At 35.0% G+C, this 22,191-nt stretch overlaps 3 protein-coding genes across 5 annotated transcripts in view; 1 reads left to right on the forward strand and 2 right to left on the reverse strand.

Moving 5' to 3' along the window:
* Positions 1 to 11,928, reverse strand: part of LOC142358638 (uncharacterized) — an 88,382-nt gene extending 76,454 nt beyond the window's left edge. Inside the window, exon 1 of the mRNA XM_075410101.1 lies at positions 11,680 to 11,928. Coding sequence (XP_075266216.1) covers positions 11,680 to 11,777 — 98 coding nt within the window. The 5' untranslated portion in view covers positions 11,778 to 11,928. The remainder of the gene's footprint in view (positions 1 to 11,679) is intronic.
* LOC142358640 (uncharacterized) overlaps positions 1 to 22,191 on the reverse strand; it is a 478,284-nt gene that overhangs the window by 408,014 nt on the left and 48,079 nt on the right. The gene's annotated exons all lie outside the window — the stretch shown is intronic.
* The window catches only part of LOC142358647 (electron transfer flavoprotein subunit alpha, mitochondrial-like), a 305,039-nt gene that overhangs the window by 177,146 nt on the left and 105,702 nt on the right, over positions 1 to 22,191 (forward strand). The window lies entirely within an intron of this gene.

The following is a 22,191-nucleotide window of genomic DNA, read 5'->3' on the forward strand; positions in this document are numbered from 1 at the left end:
TAAGCACCATTTCTTGATGATTCATTTAAATAAATTCTCTAATCAAAATCAATTTGCTTTTGTCTTCTAATCTCGTAAGTTGAACTTTCTTTCTAATTCTCACTAAGTTTAAGACTATGGTTTGATCAATATTCTAACATGTTCTCCCTTCAACATCTATACAGCTGAATGGCATGCCATTCAAAACAATTTTTATAAGGTCGAGAAATGCACAACTGTTCCAGAATACCATGAGTTTACCTCCGAGTTGTGTTATCAAATTGAAAAAAAACGGGCTAAAACAGCTCGAGGTAAATTTGCCCTCCTTACATTTCGAAGGTTAAAAAACTCATTTGGTGGACCTACTTACATTAAAGCCGTGACTGTCAGCTGCATGAGAAAAGGAATAAATTAAACAGAAATAAGAAGAATGGTTCTTCTGGAAACAGAAATAATCCAGAAGAAACGTTTGTAGTCCAAATATTGATACACCGGATAAAACGAAAGCGAAGCCATAATCTCACAATAAAGTTATCTACAATATTTGCTTAAAAAGCTACAATTGTACTGACAATATAAGGAGGAGTTCCAATAGGATTCCATATAGCAAAGAGTTCCATAGGATAGTATTTTAGGTCCTCGTATTTTTAACATATACGTGAACGAATTAGCAAAGATTGTAGAAGCTGATTGCGCGGTCGCCCCGTAGGCAGACAAACCTCTTTTATTTTTACATCCAACATTGATGAAACATCGTCAAAAACAAAACTTGAACATAACATCTCAAAATGATCGATTCATTTCAAAGTCCTAGTTAATGAATAAGTTAGATCACAAAGAATAGATTATATAGTACTATTCACCAGGGAGAGGATGATAAATACCGTTTGGAATTCCAACATCGAAGAAATAACAGAATCAACCAATGTGAAGTATCTTGGCTAGTTCTTGATAGCAAACTAAAGTTTGATGAAGTGAAAAACACGCCTCACACAATGGCTTGTGGAATAAAATTTTTCCGTAGACTAAGTAAAAGTTAGCAGAAAACAAAATTTATATTACTCAAGGGAATTGTAAAAAGTCACGTACATCACTCAGCTTTATTTTTGGTGGGGTTGCAAAAAACAATAGCAACTTTGGAAAAACGATTGAATTGCGGAATATTTACCTGTTTAAAAGTAGAATGTACAATCAGTACACAGATCTCAAAATTCGTAACAAAATTTTACCAGTTTCTTTTCTCCTAAAGCATCGTTGCACAATGTTTTTATTCGCGTAACCAGCAACGATCTTCCAGCATATAAAAATGAACTCCTCTGTACAAGGAAAATAAAACATGACAGGTCGAAGAAACTTACGTTTGATATAAGAAAAATTTTTGCTGATTCCTTTGCTGCACGAACCATTCCGATATACAATCGTTTGCCTTCTATTGCCAGACTTAAAACAACGTCGACAGGGTCCTTGAAAACAGAATTGAAGGATTTTTTTCGGAAATAATTTTCGAAGGACCCAAAATTAACTGATTTGCAAGATGTCATTGAAAGCATTCGATGTTATCATTTTCATTGTAGATCTCCACGCTGTACATAAAAAATTGAGCAAAAAATTTGTAGCTCGCTTTTTACAAAGTAAGGTCCAGTTCTTTGAATAACTTCAATTTTTTTAAATTTTACATATTGATATATATTCTTAACTGTAACTTGTGTCTCTACCATTTGCATTATATCCTGAGATAATTAGCAGTATTTTTTTGAAGTCCTCATTTGAGTTCGATATTTCCTTAGCTGGTAACCAATTAGTTGCCTGAATTAGGAATTGGTTGAGCTTTTAGAAAATGTACACATTTCGCCGAATACAGTAATTTTTCCTCAATATCACAAGCAATTCTCGGTCGATGTACCAGCTGTAATTGCAACTAACAGCCTTGTCGATTCAAATTAATGATTCGAAAACGACGCTTGAAGTAGGCCCTTTTACGGTAATCAGGATCACAAACAAAGCTGACAAAAAAGAATTAGCAACTTGAGTCACAGAAAAAAGATCCATAACCAGAAAATCCTTCAAAACAGAGTTACAAGCAGGTTGAAGATCAGTTATTTTGGCATAGAGAAAAAAGAATTCACCTTTGGCATAGAGAAAAAAAACAATTCAACTATTTTACTGTTTTGATAACACAGCCCAAGGAACAGCTTTACCCATTAACTCAAATATATATCAAACAGTTTAAACAGCTATCTGAAAATTTTGACTACCTCAAATTTTCCCATTTCATAAAATAGCGAATTAGCATAACAACTCCACTTTTCAACTTGTTCAACTGGAACTTACTCGAAATATCTCTTCTCTAAATTCCGGCTCTTGTTAGCCCATGATAACTTCTTGAAAGAGAAGATGGACATAATTTTTCAAAACCACGTTTTCAAAATCAAAATCTATGAAGCAAGCCGAACAATCCTGTTTGAGGTGTGCATTTATGGTAAGACCAGTGCAGAGAATAATCAAAAATAATCAAAATTTGGCTCCGTTGTTTTTGTGAACTTCCACCTCATCCTTACGCAGACAACTGCTGACAAAATAGGGCCGAAAAATTGCTGAAATAGCTGAGAAATAGACATGACATGCATGCCGTAGCACACAGGTAGAAACAGATACAGAAATGGCTAGAAAAATTATCTGCGTTGAAAAAAGCTTCTTGTTAGGAGACGTATGAGTTTTTACCATAAACTTATTCAAATAAAAGGTAAATATTGAGTACAAGAGTCATTCTGTTGAGGAAGGCAAGTCACGTATGCTAAAAATCTGATGGCGTTAATGACCTAGGAGCTCATGTAGAGAAAAAATGAAAAACGACGTTACGCTCGCATCTGACGATAAACGAGAATTCAGGAAATGACTCGAAACGTCGGCACCTTTCATAAGAACATACTACGAATAGTTTAAAATAGGCAACAGAAAAATGTAAAGGTTACTAGCCTTTTTACTAATAGTCAGGAAAAGAAACACTAACAAAGAGTGATCAAAGCAGAGCATACGGGGTTACGAATCAAATAAGATCAAACAACCTGCTCTATATTTACGTTCTCAAAAACAATTGGCGAGGGCCAATTGTTCTTGAGAAAGTAAATATAGAGCAAGTTGTCTGACCTTATTTGATTCCTAACCCCGTATGCTCTGCTTTGATCACTCTTTGTTAGTGTTTCTCTTTGTTTAACAAAGCCATCTTCGGAGCTAGAGAATAAAAATGCGATATCCTAAACTTTGTAAATCTAAGAGGGCTGCTCAGACAATTCAAGCCCTCAATCTCAACCAAATTATCCAGTTTCTTTCGACGAAAAGTGGATTGAATCAAGCGAGCAAAGTAAAATTCTAGAAGAGAACGGTCAAGCAAAAAGACTTCTCAAAAGACAAAATACAAACGTTCAGATTAATTACTGCATGCTTCGTAAGTGCAGGCTTTATAAGAGCAAAACTGATTGGGAAGAACATCACTAACTTCAGAAATCAAATTAGAAGTACAAATCACTCAGTCTGCGCGTCAAGCTTCATTAAAAACAAATGATAAACAAAAGTAGCAGCAACAAATTTGTCACATTGACCGCCTTAAGTATACTCAGAAAATCATTTTGCTTATTTGAATTAATAATGGATGATACAAGCGTTTAAGATAAATAAATCAGTTCTCAGTCTTTCTAGTTTTTGTTTGTTGAATTTCGACTGCTTTTCTTTGATTCTTTTTGTTTTGTCACTTCTTCTCTTAACCATTGAAGGTCTGTTTCGGGCAAAGATCCATAAAAGTGCATAGATGTTCTCTAATGAATTGGGCATCAATGATTAATTGATGACATAGCCGGTCCCCTTTGCAGGATTGCAAAGAATAGTAAAATAAATCCATAAAATTAAAGACAATTCTTGGTTGAAAATAAAAACTTGGTAACCCATTAACAAAGAAACAAGTTTCGAGATAAACGAATAACTGACGTTACGCAAGAAAATCAACCGAGACAAATTTACGGATTTCAATGAACATTTTTGCGAATATAAAACGAAGTACGTGAAAATAAGCGGTTAAAAAGCGTAATAAACCGATAAACGCAGAAAAATAAGGTAAACATTTCGCAAAACTGCGAGTCCGCAGAAAATTTATTGAGGAGGTCAAAATATAGATGTCCGAACGCTCTGAGGGGATTAAGAGGTTGCTACGGTGTAGCAATTAATCTACACGCGCAGAAAAAGCAGAATTTGAGTTCAAATTGTCATGAAAAAATTGTTCTTTTCCTGATACCAGAAGTTACAAAGAGGCGAACCTTGTAAATTAGTGTTTGAATCAATGATTAAAAATTAGTCAGCTAGAACTTTGCTTAATTTAACAACAGGGCGAACTTCTTCCCCAAATGCGGTTTTTAGTTTAACGGATCTGACAGTTTGGTCCGAACCAGGATATACTTCAATGACTTTGGCCAGTGGCCAAAGACCTCGAGGCAGTTAGCTCAGTTGCAAGCGCCATACACTGCCGCTTGCAACTCCAGGTTTGGAATAGTCATCCTCTTGATCGGAGCTACTCTGGCTTTGCCCATCATGAACACTACATCAACTGTTTTATCAACGTACTCAATTTTTAGAAGACACTGCTGATAAAGCATACTCTGAAGCGTCTGTGAACGTGTGAAGAGCTGTTGACTGAATTTTCGCGTTTCTACGGAAGAGAGCACGTGGAATGCTGATATTCTGGTAAGATGGAAGTTCCCTTTTGAATTGGAGAAAGTCTGGGAACTGCTGAACGTCCAGAGGTGCGTCCCATTGTGGACCTTTATTCCAAGCCTCTTGTAATATTTTCCTCACTCTGATTGTTAGAGGGGCTATAACGCCATGGGGACCAAAAATTGAAGCAACGAACTTCAAAAGTTTCCTCTGTGTTGTGAATTGATCATTGGGGAACCTTTTGAAAAGCCTTTTGTCAATGATGTACTCGTCAGTGCTCGCGTTCCACGGTAAACCCAAAACTTTTTGAGGTTGAGGTGATGGTAGATCAAGCTTCAAAAGATTTTCGTTTGCGACGTTTTTTCAAGAACTCGTCTGAATTAGAGTTCCACTTTGTGATGTTGAAACCACCAAGTGAAAGACACTCTTTGGTGCTGTTCATAACGTTTACAGCACTTTCAACGTTTGCTGTCGAGATATATAGGTCATCCATGTAGACATTCCGCTCAATGACGTGTAACACTTGCGGAAATTTGTCCTGATTGTCACGTGCTGAACGACGAAGAGCGTAGGACGCTATGCATGGGGAAGATGTTGCGCCGAAGATATGACGTGTGTATTCATACTCTTCGATTTTGCCATTCTGATTCCAGACAAACCGAAGAAACGCACGATCAGATGGAGCAACTTTAATTTGCATAAACAGTTGCTCAATGTCTGCTGAAATTGCCACTTGTTGCTCGCGGAATCTTAATATGACTCCCACAAAATTACTCAACAAATCGGGTCTCTTCAAAAGGTTTGAAATCCAGGATGGACCTTGAAAAACACTGGATGCATTGGTGACTCTCCTGATTTTTCCAGGTTTGTTTTCATTTGAAACGGGATGATGAGGAAGATAAGAACATGCTGTTTATTGTCTGTAGCTGGATCAACTTTGACAACATAACCATTTTGAAGACCTTTCTGAAGCGTCTCCTCGTACTTTCTTTGTAGATCTGGTTTTGTTGAGAGCTTTTTGTTTAATTGCTTTAATTGTTTTTCGGCTAGCCATCTGTTGTTCGGTAACTTGGCGTTTTCCTTCCAAAGAAGGCCTTTTTCGTAGTGACCACCAGAAAAGTTTGTATTCGACTTAAGGATTTGCAGAGCTTTTTCATCATTTTTAGACATAGCACTTTTTGATGGAGCTATACCGTAGTTCTCAATTTTCATCCACTGTTGTACCTTTGTGAAAAGTTCATTGTCTAGATGAGGATGAGATTTGCTTTGTGTTTTGAACACTGGATTCTGTTCGTCTGCTGTGACGCTAGTTTTACCTGCACATGTCCATCCTAGAGGAGTTTCTACAGCCCAGGGCGTGTTTTTTGGGCCTTTAATTACCTTACTATAATGAATCAGTTCCAGATTGTCGATGCCGATGATCATTGAGACTTTATTTTCATCAGCATTAGGGAACGAAATGTGATTGAGATGTTCAAATTTCTGGCAAAGCTTGTTCAGCTCATTAGTGTTAACAGGGTTCATATTCAAATGGGGTATTGCCAAGACTTCGTTTACAAGGATTGGTGTTTTATTAGACTGATAAGGTTAATTTTTAAAGACACTGGAGAACAATCTATTTCTTTTGTTGTGTGGTAGCGACTAATAGGGATCTTGCCAAAAGTGTTCATATCAATACCTAGATTCAGAGCTGCGGATTGGAGGAGGAGGCTCTGGCAACTTCCGTTGTCGAGATAAGCATATGTCTCAAACGTTTTCCCCCCGTTAGACAGTTGAACTGGTAAGAAAGCAACTTGACCTGTGCCATGCAGTTGAACCAATTTAATTGTTGAAGAGGTTGTATTGCTTGAATTTTTGCAATGATGCTTTCATGGAGCATTGTGTGGAGCTTTTTGCCGCAGTCTGCAGAGCGACAAACATTTTTTGATGTGCATTGTTGTACATGGTGACTAACAAAACAGTTAAAACATAGTTTCAAATTTTTCACGTGTTCTCGTCTATCGAGTGGAGACAGATCTTGGAAATGAGAACATTTAAATAAATACTGACAGCTACCGTTGTTTGGACAAACGACACTTTTCGCAGAGCTTGGTTGAAAGCTATTTGACGGTTTTGTGAGTTGATCCTGGTTTGATCTGTTGGACGGACGATTGAATTGGTTTTGCTGCTTCGATTGCTTCCAAAGGTTGTTAGAGGCCTTTGAATGAGCGCTTGGAGGTTGAGCTGATGCAGAAGAGGTGGGTAGATCTCTGCAAAACTTTGCATAGATTAGAAGCCACTCCGAAAGCTCTTTCAGAGATGGTTGAAGTAAACTTCTTTCCAAAACGTGCTTATTCCATTCCAAGCGGACTGGTGTTGGGAGCTTGTTTAAGGCTTGATTGACATTTGTAGTGGGATGTATGTCATGGGTGAATCCAAGTTGCTGAAATGTGTCCACAAGGGTTAAAAGGAAAGCAGAGAACTGCGTATAACTGTCTGGGATTGTCAGGTTAGGGGGTCTAAAATGTGACAGTTTTTCGAAGAAGGCATTGACAATCCTGTTCGGATTACCAAAATGTTCTTCCAGACTTCTACCAAAATGTTCTTCCAAAGCGGGTGCTTACAGACTGCCATTGCAGCCATAGCCGTCAACCAGTGCTTTTGCTTCTCCAATCAGAAGCGATTGCAGATGAATCAATTTTTCTTTGCAGATGACAATCCTGTTCGGATTACCAAAATGTTCTTCCAGACTTCTACCAAAATGTTCTTCCAAAGCGGGTGCTTACAGACTGCCATTGCAGCCATAGCCGTCAACCAGTGCTTTTGCTTCTCCAATCAGAAGCGATTGCAGATGAATCAATTTTTCTGCAGAGGACATTAGAGAACAATTATGCACTATTATGGATCTTTGCCCGAAACAGACCTTCAATGGTTAAGAGAAGAAGTGACAAAACAAAAGGAATCAAAGAAAAGCAGTCGAAATTCAACACCCAAAAACTAGAAAAACTGAGAACTGATTTATTTATCTTAAACGCTTGTATCATCCATTATTAATTCAAATAAGCAAAATGATTTTCTGAGTATACTTATGGCGGTCAATGTGACATTCTGGCGCCCAACGAAAAGACAAAGGATCTAAAATTTCCTTCTTGAATATTTTTTTTTCTCGTAAAAAGGGTAGAGAAGGAAGATTTAGAAAAGACCCATTCCATCCCATCCAACACCCGGGAGAACACCCATTCCATCACGAGACGAGCTTCATTTATTTGACTGGGCTTTCTTATTTCATTATTACATTTTAACTTTCCCTGTTATTTTTTCGCCCGTTTGATAACTCACCCCTTTCTTGCGACCTGAGAATTTTTTCCGAATATGACCAAAATTTACTGAAAATTTCGATGTTTCAACAATATTACCTTCGTGCGTTTCCCGGTAAATCCGACCGAGCGCTTTAATATCCGTTCCCGATTTTACGAAACGAGCGTAACATACATGAGCGCACAAAACACGTTTCAACAGCATTCTCTTCATTTTATGTCCGGAAAAACAACGAACTTAATCTGAACTATATATTTTCAAATGGTATGTAGAGTCGGCATTGGTAGGGTATTCAGGTAGGTTTCGGTTTTTCAGGTAGCTTTCTCTGGTGGTATCAGGTAGGTTTCAGTGGTATCCGGTAGGTTATTAATTCGGTATCAGGTAGGTTGTCGGTAGGCCCAGGTAGGTATATGGTACATTTTTATTGGGCCAGGTAGGCCTAGGTAAATTGATGGCAAAATTAGGCATTCAATAAACAGAAAGAGTAGTAAACCCGGCAAAATTAATGATTTTGAAAAATCCATGAAAACATTGTGTTCATTCTATTCAGTTATAACTTATGCGTTTGTAGCAAAACAGATTGCACAAATATTTAAAAAACGTAACAGACTAACGTCGGGGAATTGCTCTCCAACGACCATCCCGGTGAGGTCAGTACACAGCCACTGTTTAGTGAGGCTAGCTTTTGCTTGATTGAAGGGGGCGTGAGGTTAGGGTAATATACGATAACATCAAGCCACCTAACAGCCACTGAAGAGCGGCATAAACAAATGAGAGAGAGAGAGTGCGAGAAATAAAACCTGAACGATAAAGAGATGGAAAGAAACCCCAACCAGCACAGAGAGAGAGAGAGCTAGGAATATTTTCCATTAATGAGATTCGACTCTGCAACTTCTAGTTTTCTAGCCTTGTTAGTAATTAAATCATATAAAAAAACTGAAGGTGCAAAATTCACAAGAAAGATTTCCGCAGTCCGCAGTGAAGCAGGTGTTCAAAAACAATTTCTGTCTGTGGATTTCTGTCATGTAACCCATCTGCAAGACTTAAAAAGCTTCGTTGGCCAGTAATGATCGTTCAAAAAAGGAAAATATTCAGAAGCTTAAAAAAATTTTTAATATCCAACATTTTTGAGACATTAAAATCTTCAGAGCCATTTAATTGTCCCAAGAGACTATCCAGTATATCTATTTCAAGCCTTAAACAGTTTCACTGGCTCATAGAGGTCCATAAACTTGGAACATGATAAATTTTAAGAAAATTTTAAAAAATTTTTTATCAAAAACTGCTAAAACTCGAGTCATTTAAATTCTGACAACCGTTCCATTAACTCTAGAAACTATGCAGCAGCTTACTATCAAACCTCGGAGCTCCCTGGTGCACAAAAAAAGATAAATCCGAAAAGATTCAAAATTTTTAAAAAAGTGATATTACAATCTTGAAAAACATTCCATTACATCTAGAAACTATACAATATTCTATTTTCAATTCCTAGAGGAGGTTCTTTGGCTCGAGGCCGGATAAACTAAAAAACAATATTCAAAAAACTTGTAAAAATTGAAAGTTTTATCAAAAAATTGACAAAATTTGTGATATTAAAAACTATTCCATGGCTGATAAAAATTTTTCAGTAACTTATTATTAAAGCCTTAAGGAAGATTTATGGCTGGAAAAAAATTTAAAATAAGTAAAAATTGGCGTGTTTTTAGCGAGCGTCAGTTGCTAGCCACGGGGCAGGGGGCAATAGAGGGGGGGGGGTTAACAGTGGGATCTTCAACCTCTAAAAACCACTCTTCACACGATAAGTATAAGTCTCCAAAACAGTTTTAGCTGAAAGGCTCTAAGAGCACTTAATGCCCGCTGGGCGGTACCTGTTTATCTCGTTTTTGAGGACAAAAAGTCAAATGGGTCAGACGAAAATTCGGTCAAGCAAAAATCGCATATAAAAGACCGACAGGACTAATGTAATAGCTACAAACTTCGTTTGAGAGCGATTAAAAATACAACAAATTTCATAAATTGAACTAAACCATCAACACCTCAAAATAACATTGCAGAAAAAGTGGCAAAAACTGTAACTGTCTTAATGATTGACAATCTTCACTAAAAAACGTGTACTGCCAATAAAGAAATAACAATTATCAAACTACACAAATATAGAAACGCAAATTGTAATTAAAAAAGAACCTAACACTGTTAAAAGACCTTTTCTTTTAAGTTGTCTATATTTTTAGATCTATCAATATAAAATTGCTGTGAAGAGGTCCTGCGTAAATCAAATGAACTAATTCGTCTAGAAGCTTAAAGTTTTGATCAGAAAGGTTTGAAATCTCATTAGAATATTTTTAACGGCTCAGGTCAAGACCTCAAAAACTTCAGTCCAAAAACATGAACCCAATGTATTGAAATATAAATTAATTGCAGAGCACTTTCAAAAATACATTTTTTAAAGTAAAATTAAACAAAAAGTTTCTAGGACAGCCTTTTCGGTAAAACACATTAATGAAAAAAAACTTCCACTGCTCAGCTAAAACTTGTTTATCGCAGTATTGTATAACTGTTGATTTCAGGTCAAAGTGCCCGATGCACAATTTCCCGTTAAAAAGCGACAAAGACAGATAAAAACCAATACTCATCAACGCTTAAAAACGCTTCTCAGCCATAAAAACCATGAGCAGACCGATCCGAACAATATATAGCCGTGACCAGATTTTAACTGATCCTTTATGCTGCGTTTTTCACCGGACTCATTCAGACAAAAATCCAGCCACAATCAGACCGATCCATACAACATTAAACAATGATCAGATTATAGATTGGTCTTCATAAATTGCAATCAATCACCAGACAACAGATTTTAGCATCAAAAGTAAAATAAGCTGTTTTAGCAATTATTGCATATTTCCAGATTTTCTTCAATGAAAAACTCCGTATACTTATTGTATAAAACTAAACTTTACGTATTCAAGAAAATCTTGTAAGTTTCTACAAATTTCTTCGACGAAGCTTAACCCATGGTTTCACTTTGACCCATTTGATAAGATTAAAACAAGATTAAATTATGTTACACCATCTTCATGAAGGCCCTTTGCGAGGGTCAGTGAGCAAATATTTTTTGCACCACTGTCAGCTCTTTTATCCGCTGCTATGAGCTGATAGCATCATGATTCAAGTTACGAGAAAGTACATATTATTGCTCATTTGATCAAAACAAATGTGACTACAGGCAGAAATTGACACAAGGACAGAAAACGTCAAAAAATGATTTATGTGCATCATTCTATCGACACTTTTCTTTGACAAAAACGTCATTCAACGTCGCGCATGAACAGAAAACTTTTCTCGCTTGAACGAGTTTTTCAAGTGTACCGCAATAAACCTACGCTGTTTACAGCTGTAACAAGGCGAAAAGAATTTATCCACGGCTGACCACTGTGCCCGCTTTCGGGGTCTTCGTTTTCACGCTACAGCAGTGTGATATTAGCTTTAATGTTGTCTATTTGATTCCAGCAGCAATAATTTCAAACTTGGCGAGAGGTGGGCGACGTTCACATGCCAAATCAATATTAATCTGAGTGACCTTCATCTGTTATTCTTTCAAATTCCAAAACAAGGCGTGCTAATATGAACTTACCTGTACGCTTATAAGAGGCAGAGAGCATAAGATAGCAACTCTTGACAATATGAGCCAGAGCGAGTACGTACCAGAAGAAACTGATGAAATAGACAACAGTCACAACCATCAGCAGCATGCCATTAGTGCCCCTTGCTCCAACACTGTTCATCTCAGCAACACACGCCATTCATGTAAACCCTGGGTGGTCGATGCTGTGGTTATTTAGTTACCTAATTTTTACTGTTCCAAATGCGATGTTCTGTGTAGCTTAAAATTATCAATGCATTAAAAATTTACAAGACCATCCGCATTTGTTCAGCTGATATGAATTATAGAACAGCGGAGAGTTGGAAAAATGTATGCACGACTGCTTACTGAAATTCATCACAACACCTGTTCAAAATGAGCACTTTTATTCCATGTGAGGCATGCTTCTTTCTCGTCACATACTTTGGAAAAATGTTCAGAAATCGACAAAGCAATTTGAAGCCTAGTTCAGAAGCAAAAAGCGAAAAAAAACGAATAACGAAAACATGAAGCAGTTGTTCCCTAAAATAATAAATCCAAAAATCAATCGATTTACTTTTGTTAAGAGATTTTAAATGTTACCACTTTCACTTCTTTACCAAAAGGTAGCGAACGGCAAGAGACGTGTCAATAAAAAACCTCACCCAATTGGAGTTGGAAAAGATACGAAACAAACTCCATACGCCATAACATTTTTTATTTCCAGGTATTTCTTGATGTCATTCCCGTGCAGCATGCTTCTGTTCAGATCAATATTTTCTGTAGAACTGCGTTTTCTAATATCGCAGGAATCGAAAAGGTTTTTAACAAGAATAAGAGCGCAACAATAGCTTGTCAATTAGTTGGCACATCAAATAAAGGAGCCAAATTTCATAACTCGCAGAAACGTTTGACGCTGTAGACAATCTGTAGATAATTGCTCATATTAAAGAATTTGACCTTAAATTTTAATATTGGAAGTTCTTTAGACTAAAATTCTCTTTCCTTATTTGTTAGAAACTCTCAACGTTCATCAGTATGGTTATTATTTCAAAGTTCTACCAGCTTGTTACTGGACGTTGTAATTTTAAATCTGACTAACCGGTTGTTATTCTTTAATTCTGGTCAATTAAAACAATAGCCTTCATAGAAATTTTACGTCACGCCGCGCTGCTAGAAAATGACAAGGGTTCTTCGTATTTTCAAATTAACATGGAGGCAACACTGTTGACACACAATTGCTTTTGACCCCCCTCTCATTCACAATCTTCGGTCAATTCTTTTTCAACAACTAGGGAACAGTGAAAAAGTGAGAAACCCGAAGACAATGAACTCCTTTTTTGGCACGCTTATTCAGTCTTAATTCAAAGATCAGAAAATATATATAAAAATTACAAAATATCGATATGAACCTGCCGAGACTTTCAAGACGTTTAAGCTTTTTGTCACATTTGCTCGAAAAATTATTGCTTTTTACAAAATCTGCTGTTTACAAATCATTCGGCTTTCAAATACTCGAACCAGGAACCGTAAAAAAACAGCTGTTCATACAAATAAATCACCAACCAAAAACTGTGAGAGAAAAAGAAAACTATAAGTCGGCGATAAGTTTTTAACTAATCCGTATACTACTGTAAGCTCTCTTAATGGTACAATTACTTGCAGCTACAAAAATCAAGGAAACATTTGAAAACGATTAATTAGTTCAGCAAAAAAAATCAGATAGTTGCAAAAAGAGATGTGCCGGTTCAACTCATACCATTCATCTACTTTGATATATAAGTTTCAAAAAAGTTTAAACTAAGTTTGCACAGACTGTAATTATAGCTCTTTCTGTATTCTTTTTTCAGTTTGATACTATGAGCAACCAAAAATGAGTACTAACAAGGAGGCTCAGTTATGTGCGTCCGACCCCGCTCATCCACATTTTTGGCTCAATTGTCCACCAAATGAGGAAGATACAAAAATTTCAAAAATCTCACATTTTGATCAAATAACCGATGAATTTAAAAATGCTTCGAAAAAAAAATTAAAATGCTTCAAAAAAAATAAATTAGAAAAATAAATACTGCCATATTAGTGCACCGATGAGGTCTGCCATTATTGAGACTGTGAGACAAGACAAACAAAAATCAAATAAACAATTCCATTCCAAACTCAATCTCTATTTTTTCTTAAAATACATAACAAAGTCAAAATAGCGCCAATGAAAACCTAAACTAAACAAATTAGTTGGTACTTAAATACATGGGACCAGTCTTTGATGAGACTCGGTAACAAGTAGACAAAAGACAAAAAACATGGACAAAAAAAAGAAAAACGGCAAGGTTAAAAAAATACGTTTGTTTTTTTCTTAAAACAAATAAATCCAAATTATGAAAGCCATTAGATTTCAATTGAGATCTTTAAATAGATTGACGTTCATACAAACCTAAATATAAAGACATTGAGACCAGCCATTATCCAGAATATGCCGTATGTCTACAAAAACAACCGACAAATTCAGACAAACACGAAAAATTCCATTAAATTTATCAAGAAGCCATTAAAATCATAATCTACTCCGTAAAAAAACAAAATATGAGCAGCAATTGCGCTTCCTTTGAACACCAACAATGAGACATGTGACCTCTGAAAATTTAGGCTAGGTAACAAGAACTAAAAAAAGGAAAATTTAAAAACATTGTACTTTTTCGAAAACAATTATTTTCAAGAACAAAAACATTAGCTATCAAATGAACTAGCTATCAAACATTAGCTATCAATCACCTCGTCTCCGCGATGATTTTCCTCGTCTCCGCGATGATCTCAACTGCTTAAAGTTTATGGGTTGAGTTGTGCATACAAAAAAAAAGAAAAGCGTTTTGAATTTATCATACTGTCCTGAAAAAAAACTTGTTAAGATGTTTTTGGAAAAATTGGTCCTGGGAATTGATCTTGCTATGGCTGAAGGAAAATCTGTCATACTTGCTGGAGACTACAACTTAAACTATTTTGCACAGCGCGATAGAAGTCTGCTGCAATCTGTAATTTCTTCATATGATCTTAAACCAACGAATAATAATACAGCTACAAGAATGACTACCTCTTCTTCAACACTTATCGATTATATCATAACAGACGATTACGAAACTGGCATAGTTGCGGATACGATTTTGAAAACTGATCATTTTGCAACAATCGCAGTTCTTAAATCTGTGATGCTAAAATCAAAAACAACAAAGAAAAAATTTTTTGACAAAAAAAACTATTCAGCCATAGCATTCCAAAATTTTATTGAAAATTCAGACTGGAGACACTTTTACGGTGCAGTGACAGGAGATATGATGTTATTAGAATTTCAAAGAATTATTGAAAGAGCATTAGCACTACATGCTCCAATTAAAACCTGTTATATTAGAACAGATAAACCAAAATTCTTGCTTCATGAAAAATGGTTTTGTGAGGAAACAAAAAAAACAGTTTTCAAGAATTAGCGAAGATGAAACTAAAAACAATTTAATCCGTCAAAAAGAAAAACAACTTCTTTCAAGTTTTATGGAGTTAAACAGTGAAAAAGCCAGATGGAAATTCATTTAAGATCTTCGTAATAAAGAAAAGACTCAAGCAAGAATTCAATCTTTATTAAACAGTTTTGGTGATAAGATAACAAAGCCCATGGAAATCGCAAATCTTCTAAATTACAGATTTTCGACTCTAGGAGAGTTTGGCTTGCAACAAACTAACAACATTCCTCCTAAAACTGCTCCGAGAAAGTGTTTCAATTTCCGATATATAACAACCAAGGAAACAAATGTGCTCATAGATTCATTGAATACAAGTAAACCAGTCGGTCCTTCAAAAATACCAGCTTGGGCAATAAAAGATGCTAAAGCAGCGCTAGCGGAACCACTATGTTATCTCATTAATCAATTCATTACAGAAGGAAAATTTCCAGAAGATCTTAAAAAAGCTTGTGTAACTCCACTCCACTCTTCAAAAAAGGGAATGCCGAAGACCCACTCAATTATAGACCTATTTCTGTCACTTCTGCTTTGTCAAAAATTTTTGAAAAGGCGTTCAGTTCACAAATCACAAGTTTCCTAGAAAGGGAGCAATTATTGTCGGCCAGTCAATTTGGTTATAGAAAACAATTTTCAACATTTGATGCTATCCTGAAATCGCAGAACAAATAAGATTAGAACTCAACAAGAAAAAAAAGTTACATGGGCGTTTTTAGATCTTTCAAAGGCTTTTGACTCTATAAACCACAAAATACTGTTACGGAGACTTGAAAATATAGGTTTCGATGAACATGCTACCAATTTAATAGAGAATTATTTGAGTAAAAGGACGCAAAGAGTTGTTCTGAATGGAATTGAATCGGACTGGATAAATTTGAAGAGGGGAGTTCCACAAGTTACTATTTTAGGACCTCTATTATTTAACATTTACGTCAACGATTTAGCAAAGATTGTTGAAGAGGATTGCACGGTTGTCCAGTACGCAGACGATACTTTTCTTTTTACATCCGACACTGATGAAATATTGGCAAAAACAAAACTTGAACATAACATCTCAAAAATTATTGATTTTTTTGCAAAGTCCCAGTTAGTAGTGAACAAACAAAAAACAGAATATATTGTGTTCAGCACCAGGAAGAGGTTAACAAATACTGTTCTGAATGTTGACAATGAAAGAATAGCAGAATCAAATAGTGTGAAGTATCTTGGCGTAATTATAGACAGCAAACTAAAATTTGATGGAGAAGTGAAAAAGATTCTTCAGAGAATGGCTTGTAGAATAAAAGTTTTGAATACACTAAGTAAAAGTTTACCAGAGAAAACGAAAGTCTTATTACTTAATGCAATAGTAATAAGTCATCTACATTACTCCGCGCTAATTCTAATAGGGTTGCAAAAGTCATTACTCACAACTTTAGAAACACAATTGAATTGGGGAATAAAATCCATTTTTAATAGGAGAAAATACGATCAGTCTACAGATCTCAAACTTCGCAACAAAATAATACCAGTTTCATTTCTCTTGAAATATCGTTGCTCAAAATATTTTATTCGCTTACTCAGCAACGATCTTCCAGCATATAAAATTGAACCTCTCTCTACCATGAGAATAAAACAACATGACAGGTCAAAAAATGTAACGTTCGATATAAAAAAGAACAATAAGTTTTTAACTGATTCTTTTATTGCACAAGCCATTCCAATTTATAATAGTCTGCCTTCTAATATTAGACTGAAAACAACATCGAAAGCTTCCTTAAAAAAGAACTTAAAGAATATCTTTGGAAAGAAATTTTGAAGGACCCAAAAGTAACAGATATAAAAGATGACATTGAGAGCATTAGATTTTAATTTTTAATCTTCACGATGTACATATAAAATTGTGAGAACATTTTATGCTCGCATTTTAGACCGTTTTTTTAATAATGTAAGGTCAAATTTTTAATTAAGTAATTTAATGATTTTATAACTTTACATAATGTTATATTCTTAACTTTACATTGCCTGTTTTACCATTTGCTTTTTATACTTATGTGTACCAGAGGAAATTAACAATGTTCCTTTTTTTAATGAATTCATTTAATAGGTTTTTTACTGCTAAAGACGAAGCAATTGAGGTCTGACCTCTGAGCAATGACCTCTGAGCAATGAGACTTGACAACAAGTAGACAAAAAAGCAAAAAGTTAACTTAAAAAATAAGCCTTAATAGTTTTTAAACATTTGATTTTAATGTCATAAAAAATTTTAGCTATCAACTGAAATCAGTCAATAGGTTCCTTTGTTCATCCATAGAGAGCCAATAAGACCTGCATTTATCCAGAATTTGTCTTTCGACTACAAAAGCACGACAAATAAGGGCAAAAATTAAAATCCAATAAACTCTGCTAAGGACGCAGTTAAAATAATGAATTATGTTATTATCACTCATGTATTCAGTTGTACCATCTTTTTAAACGCCAATAATGTGATATCTGATCAGTCAATGACGTGACAAGAAAATGGAAACTCGAAGATTGGAAAATGTACTAAAACCAAAATGTACAAGTATCAAAGCAGAAAAACCTATTCTGAAACCGTAAAACCGCTATATAAACTAAATTTTAATCAATGAAACGGACTCTTCAACATGTTTTTGCTGACTTCAAGCTACAAATTGACCACAAAGAGCAAAAGGTAGCAAAGCTCAATCCATTATTAATTTTTAAAAACTATTTTAAAAAGTCAAAACAACCATGAGCTTTCGAATAAAAAACTAAATAGCTGTCCCTGAAACTCCTCAGGAAGTCAATTGGACCTGCCATTAGTATGCCTCAATTTGCAATGTTCTTTTCCGTGATTCACGTAAAAAAAGCAAAAAAATTCAAAAATATATTTTAAAATCCAATTACAATCCTATTTTTTCTTAGGCTTTAAAAAACAGGGATTGCACCAAAACTCGCTTTGCTATTGACTTTTGTCTATTAGGAACACGCAACTGTTCCGAATAATATGGAAATAGATAATTTGGCCAAAACTCCTTAGGAACTCCTGGAAACTCCTTATGAAGTCAATTGTACCTGCCAATAGTACGTCTCAGAAATGCTCTTTTCTGCAATTCACAAAGAAAAAAATGCAACATAATTCAATTACAATCCTATTTTTTCTTAGGCTGTAAAAAACAGGGATTACACCAAAACTGGCTTTGCTATTGATTTTCGTCTATTAGGAACACGTAATTGTTCCGAATACTATGGAAATGGATAATTTGACAAAAAAAGTCAACATATCAAAAATAAATGATGCATTTTGCATAATTATTGAGAAAAATTAGCAAATAAACGGCAAAATTTTAATTCAAGAAAACTCTCAAGAATTCAAAAGTAAAACGAGCTACCTCTGGAGCTAACGATTATGCCAGCAATTTTTAGAATTTTAATCCGGTAAATATAACTAAAACGGACAAAAGAAGCTTATTTCTTAACTATAACTGAAGTGGACAAAAGAAGCTGTGCAATTTTTGATAAAAGGGCTGAATTTCAAAAAATTTATCAAAAGTTTTAGCCAAAAAAATGAATCAAATAGTTAAACAACTCTTTTATTTTAGCGGTGAAACCAACAATACTGTCGTTATCAAATTTAGCATATTTTGTTAGCAAAATTGGCAATAATCGCATAAAACTACGGAAAATTTGAACAATAAGAACGAAAATCAGTCGAATGTTAACAAAAATTAAACTTCGATAACTGGCTTTCTAATGATACCACTCCCAACCCTCTACGATGAATATATCGCTCGGCCAAAACTGACTGAACAAAAAATGCCATTTGAGTATTTTCCTTCCACCACTGAATGTTTTCCTCCCCCGTTTGAGTATTTTCCTTCCCCCACTGAAGTGGCACGGAACAATTAAACACCGAATAATCTAAACATGCCAGAGGTTTAACATGTAGTCGTCTATATTCAGTCGTTACAATACAGAAAATTTGAAAAAGAAATGAGAAAAATATGGAAGTGTCAAGTTTAAGAACAATTTAAAACCTTCCACAGAATACCCAAAAAATATTTTTTTAATTCTTTGGAATGCTGAATCTGGAAGTTTCGGAATTAAAAACGAGATGCCGATGGCAGACTTGACACAAGAAATACTAACACATGAAAGAATGGTTATTGAGACAAAGTGAACTCTTTTCTACCCGTTCACAAAAACATATAATCTTAGTAAGTGAGCCATAATGAAAACTTTTCAAAATGAAGAAGTTTGTAGAAGACAAACAGAAAAATTACTCAAAGCTTTTGTTTGACAGAGACATATTTTGTTTTGAAACAGTGTTTCTTTTGTTTCTGTAACGTTTCTATTTTCTGGGCGACCATAAATAACTTGAATCCAACAAGACGTGTTTATTAACTCGCTGTCTAACACATTCAGCCGCAAAAGTTGGAGCAGTGGATCAATTGACTTCGTATCATTAAGATAATATTCAACGACTGTAAGATACGATGACTCATAGTAATAAACTTATGTTCAAAAACTGATATTGAAGACAGTTATTAGATGTGAGCCTAATATTGCTATTGACTATAAATTTTGATAAGTAAACCAAAAAAACGCTGCAGAAAAACGGAAAACGCTTATCAAAGAGCCATTTTACAGCTACATAAAAAACTCCAAAACTTGTGTCTGATCGCTTAGGAGTTGAAGATGTGAAAATAGCCAGCAAAGAGTAGATTTGCTGGAAAATGAAGGATAATGCTTCAAAATAGGGTAGGAAAGTACAGGAACTTCAAAACACTCAACGTCCTCACAGAAACCTGGCACCAGACTACTACTTTGAAAATCAAGACATGCTCATTTATTAAGTTGCCTGAAAACCAATCCGATAAACCAGAAACTGAAAAAGTTATCGATGAGTGAAGGAAATGCCGGATTATAATGCTAATTGGATAATTCAAAAGACTTAATTTGGAACAAAACCGACCAATTTCAATTATAACATAGCTGGCAGATTGCCAGAAAATAGCCGCAATAGCTTCGTAGATCTGCAGTCTCAAAAAATAAAATCAGTAAAAAAGACAGACCAAAAAATAGTCTTTTCATTAAGGCTGAGAAGTTATATTTTGATTAAGAATCTGTATAAGTTATTGCTACCTCTATCAGCTTAAATAACCTTCATTTAGAGTGACACATTCACTTGACCTCATCTCTTTGAATTAAAGTAAATAAAAGTCAATTTCAAAGTGACAAAGTCATTTTTGAGAGAGGTAAGTCATGTGTGACCAAAAATTTAATCACGCGAATGAACAAAAAAACTCGCTCCACTAAGAGCGAAAAATGACGTCACGCATGCAATTCAGTTGAAATTGCATGAACGAATGAACAAAAAGTGGCTGTGACGTCATATGGTCGTAGCAAAAATCATGACGACGAATTAAAAAACATAGCAGGACAAGTCTTGACTTACAATTCAAAGAATTTTCATTGACAAAACAAAAACTAGACCTAGAACGGTTATGAAAGAATTGGGAAACCATTTCCAGAAAAATCAGAACAAAAAATAATAAAAAAACAGAAAATCCATGTCAAAATGCCGCATGTGAACAAAAAATCACTAGCGAGAAATGGAAATTTGGTTCAAACAAAAAACTAGGCCTAGAATGAACTATGAATGGATTGGGAAACCATTTAGAAAATCCAATCCAAATAATTGAAAAAAACAGTAAAAATCAAAATGAAATTGCCGCATATGAACAAAAAATCACTTCCGAGAAAGCGAATTTTTGTTCAAACACCGTTTTCTCACTCCACTTTGAAATTAGAGCGAAAAAATTTCATGCCGCAAAGCCACTCGCTTTTTCGCTCCATTTCCTGTTTCGGCGTGACCAAAATCACTACTCCAATTTGATTTCAAAAATCATGAAAATGTGTGAACATATCTTAAAAAAAAGACAGCGCCCCAATACAATTCAAATTCTTGAATTGTAAGAAACCAAAAGAAGGCCAATAATAGCCCCAGCTGTGCGGCTATTAATAACACTCTGCTCCGAACCGAAAAAAAACAAAGCCCTCATTTTTGATTGAGTCCGCTGTTGTTAGTCAACGCATATTTTGTTAAATTTGGACAACATGGCGGATATGGCCCCAACTTTTAAGACAAAATCTACTTTTCATACAACCAACTCACAAATTAAATTTCGGAACAACGGGCCAAATCATTCAGCCAGACTTCCTTCTTTTGCAAAATAAAACTAATACCATATTAGAAACATTTTTAGCATGTTTCAGAAGATGAATGAAAAGGACGGGAAATTAGAATTGTGAATTAAAGAGCAGTGAATTCGACAGCATGTTCAAAAACCTACTACCGAAAAACCTCTTGAAAAAACGAAGCTTAAAAAAGCATCTAATTGAATTAATTTCGACAGCCTTTCTGATTATACCACTCACGTCTCTCTAATTGAACAAAATCGGACAAAATTGACTGAACGAAAAAACGCTTTTGAGCATAGAGTGTCATCCCTACTGCCCAAAAATATTGGATAGACACAAAAAATCTGCGTAAGGCGTAAATTAAAAGCCTGCTTAAAACTTTGCAGGACAAGTCCTGAACTAAAATCCAAAGAAATGAATAAAAAAATAAAGCTAATTTACCTGACCAGCAGATCAATTGAACAAAGGCAGCTAAAGAGACAGCGTCTTAAAAGTTTAGAGAAGCTAAATTAATCAAACAATGTAAACAAAAATACAATCATTGCTAAAACTTTCGAACATTTTACCTCGAAGTCTAAATTTAATCTATTTAAATAAACACATCAAACCACGCACAAGTAATGAAAGGTGTTTATTGGCCACTGAAGACGGCCAATGCTTTTTAAAATTGAAAATCGCAAAATTTTAAATAAGTTTCTTAAATTTCGCCATAATTAAAAGTTCAAAATCATTTATTTTGTGTCCAGAATCTGTCGAGTAACCAATTTACAAGAAACAGAATAGTTCCACTGGCGTAAAGCTCTTTCAACTCAGAAAATGACAAAAAATTAAAAACAAGCAAATTTTCATGAAATGCTGCTAAAATTTGTAATATCAATGTCTTCAAGCTTAAAATAGTTCAAGCTT

Source organism: Convolutriloba macropyga, chromosome 2, assembly GCF_964194025.1.
Source record: "Convolutriloba macropyga chromosome 2, txConMacr16.3, whole genome shotgun sequence".
In the NCBI taxonomy this organism is placed as follows: domain Eukaryota; kingdom Metazoa; phylum Xenacoelomorpha; order Acoela; family Convolutidae; genus Convolutriloba; species Convolutriloba macropyga.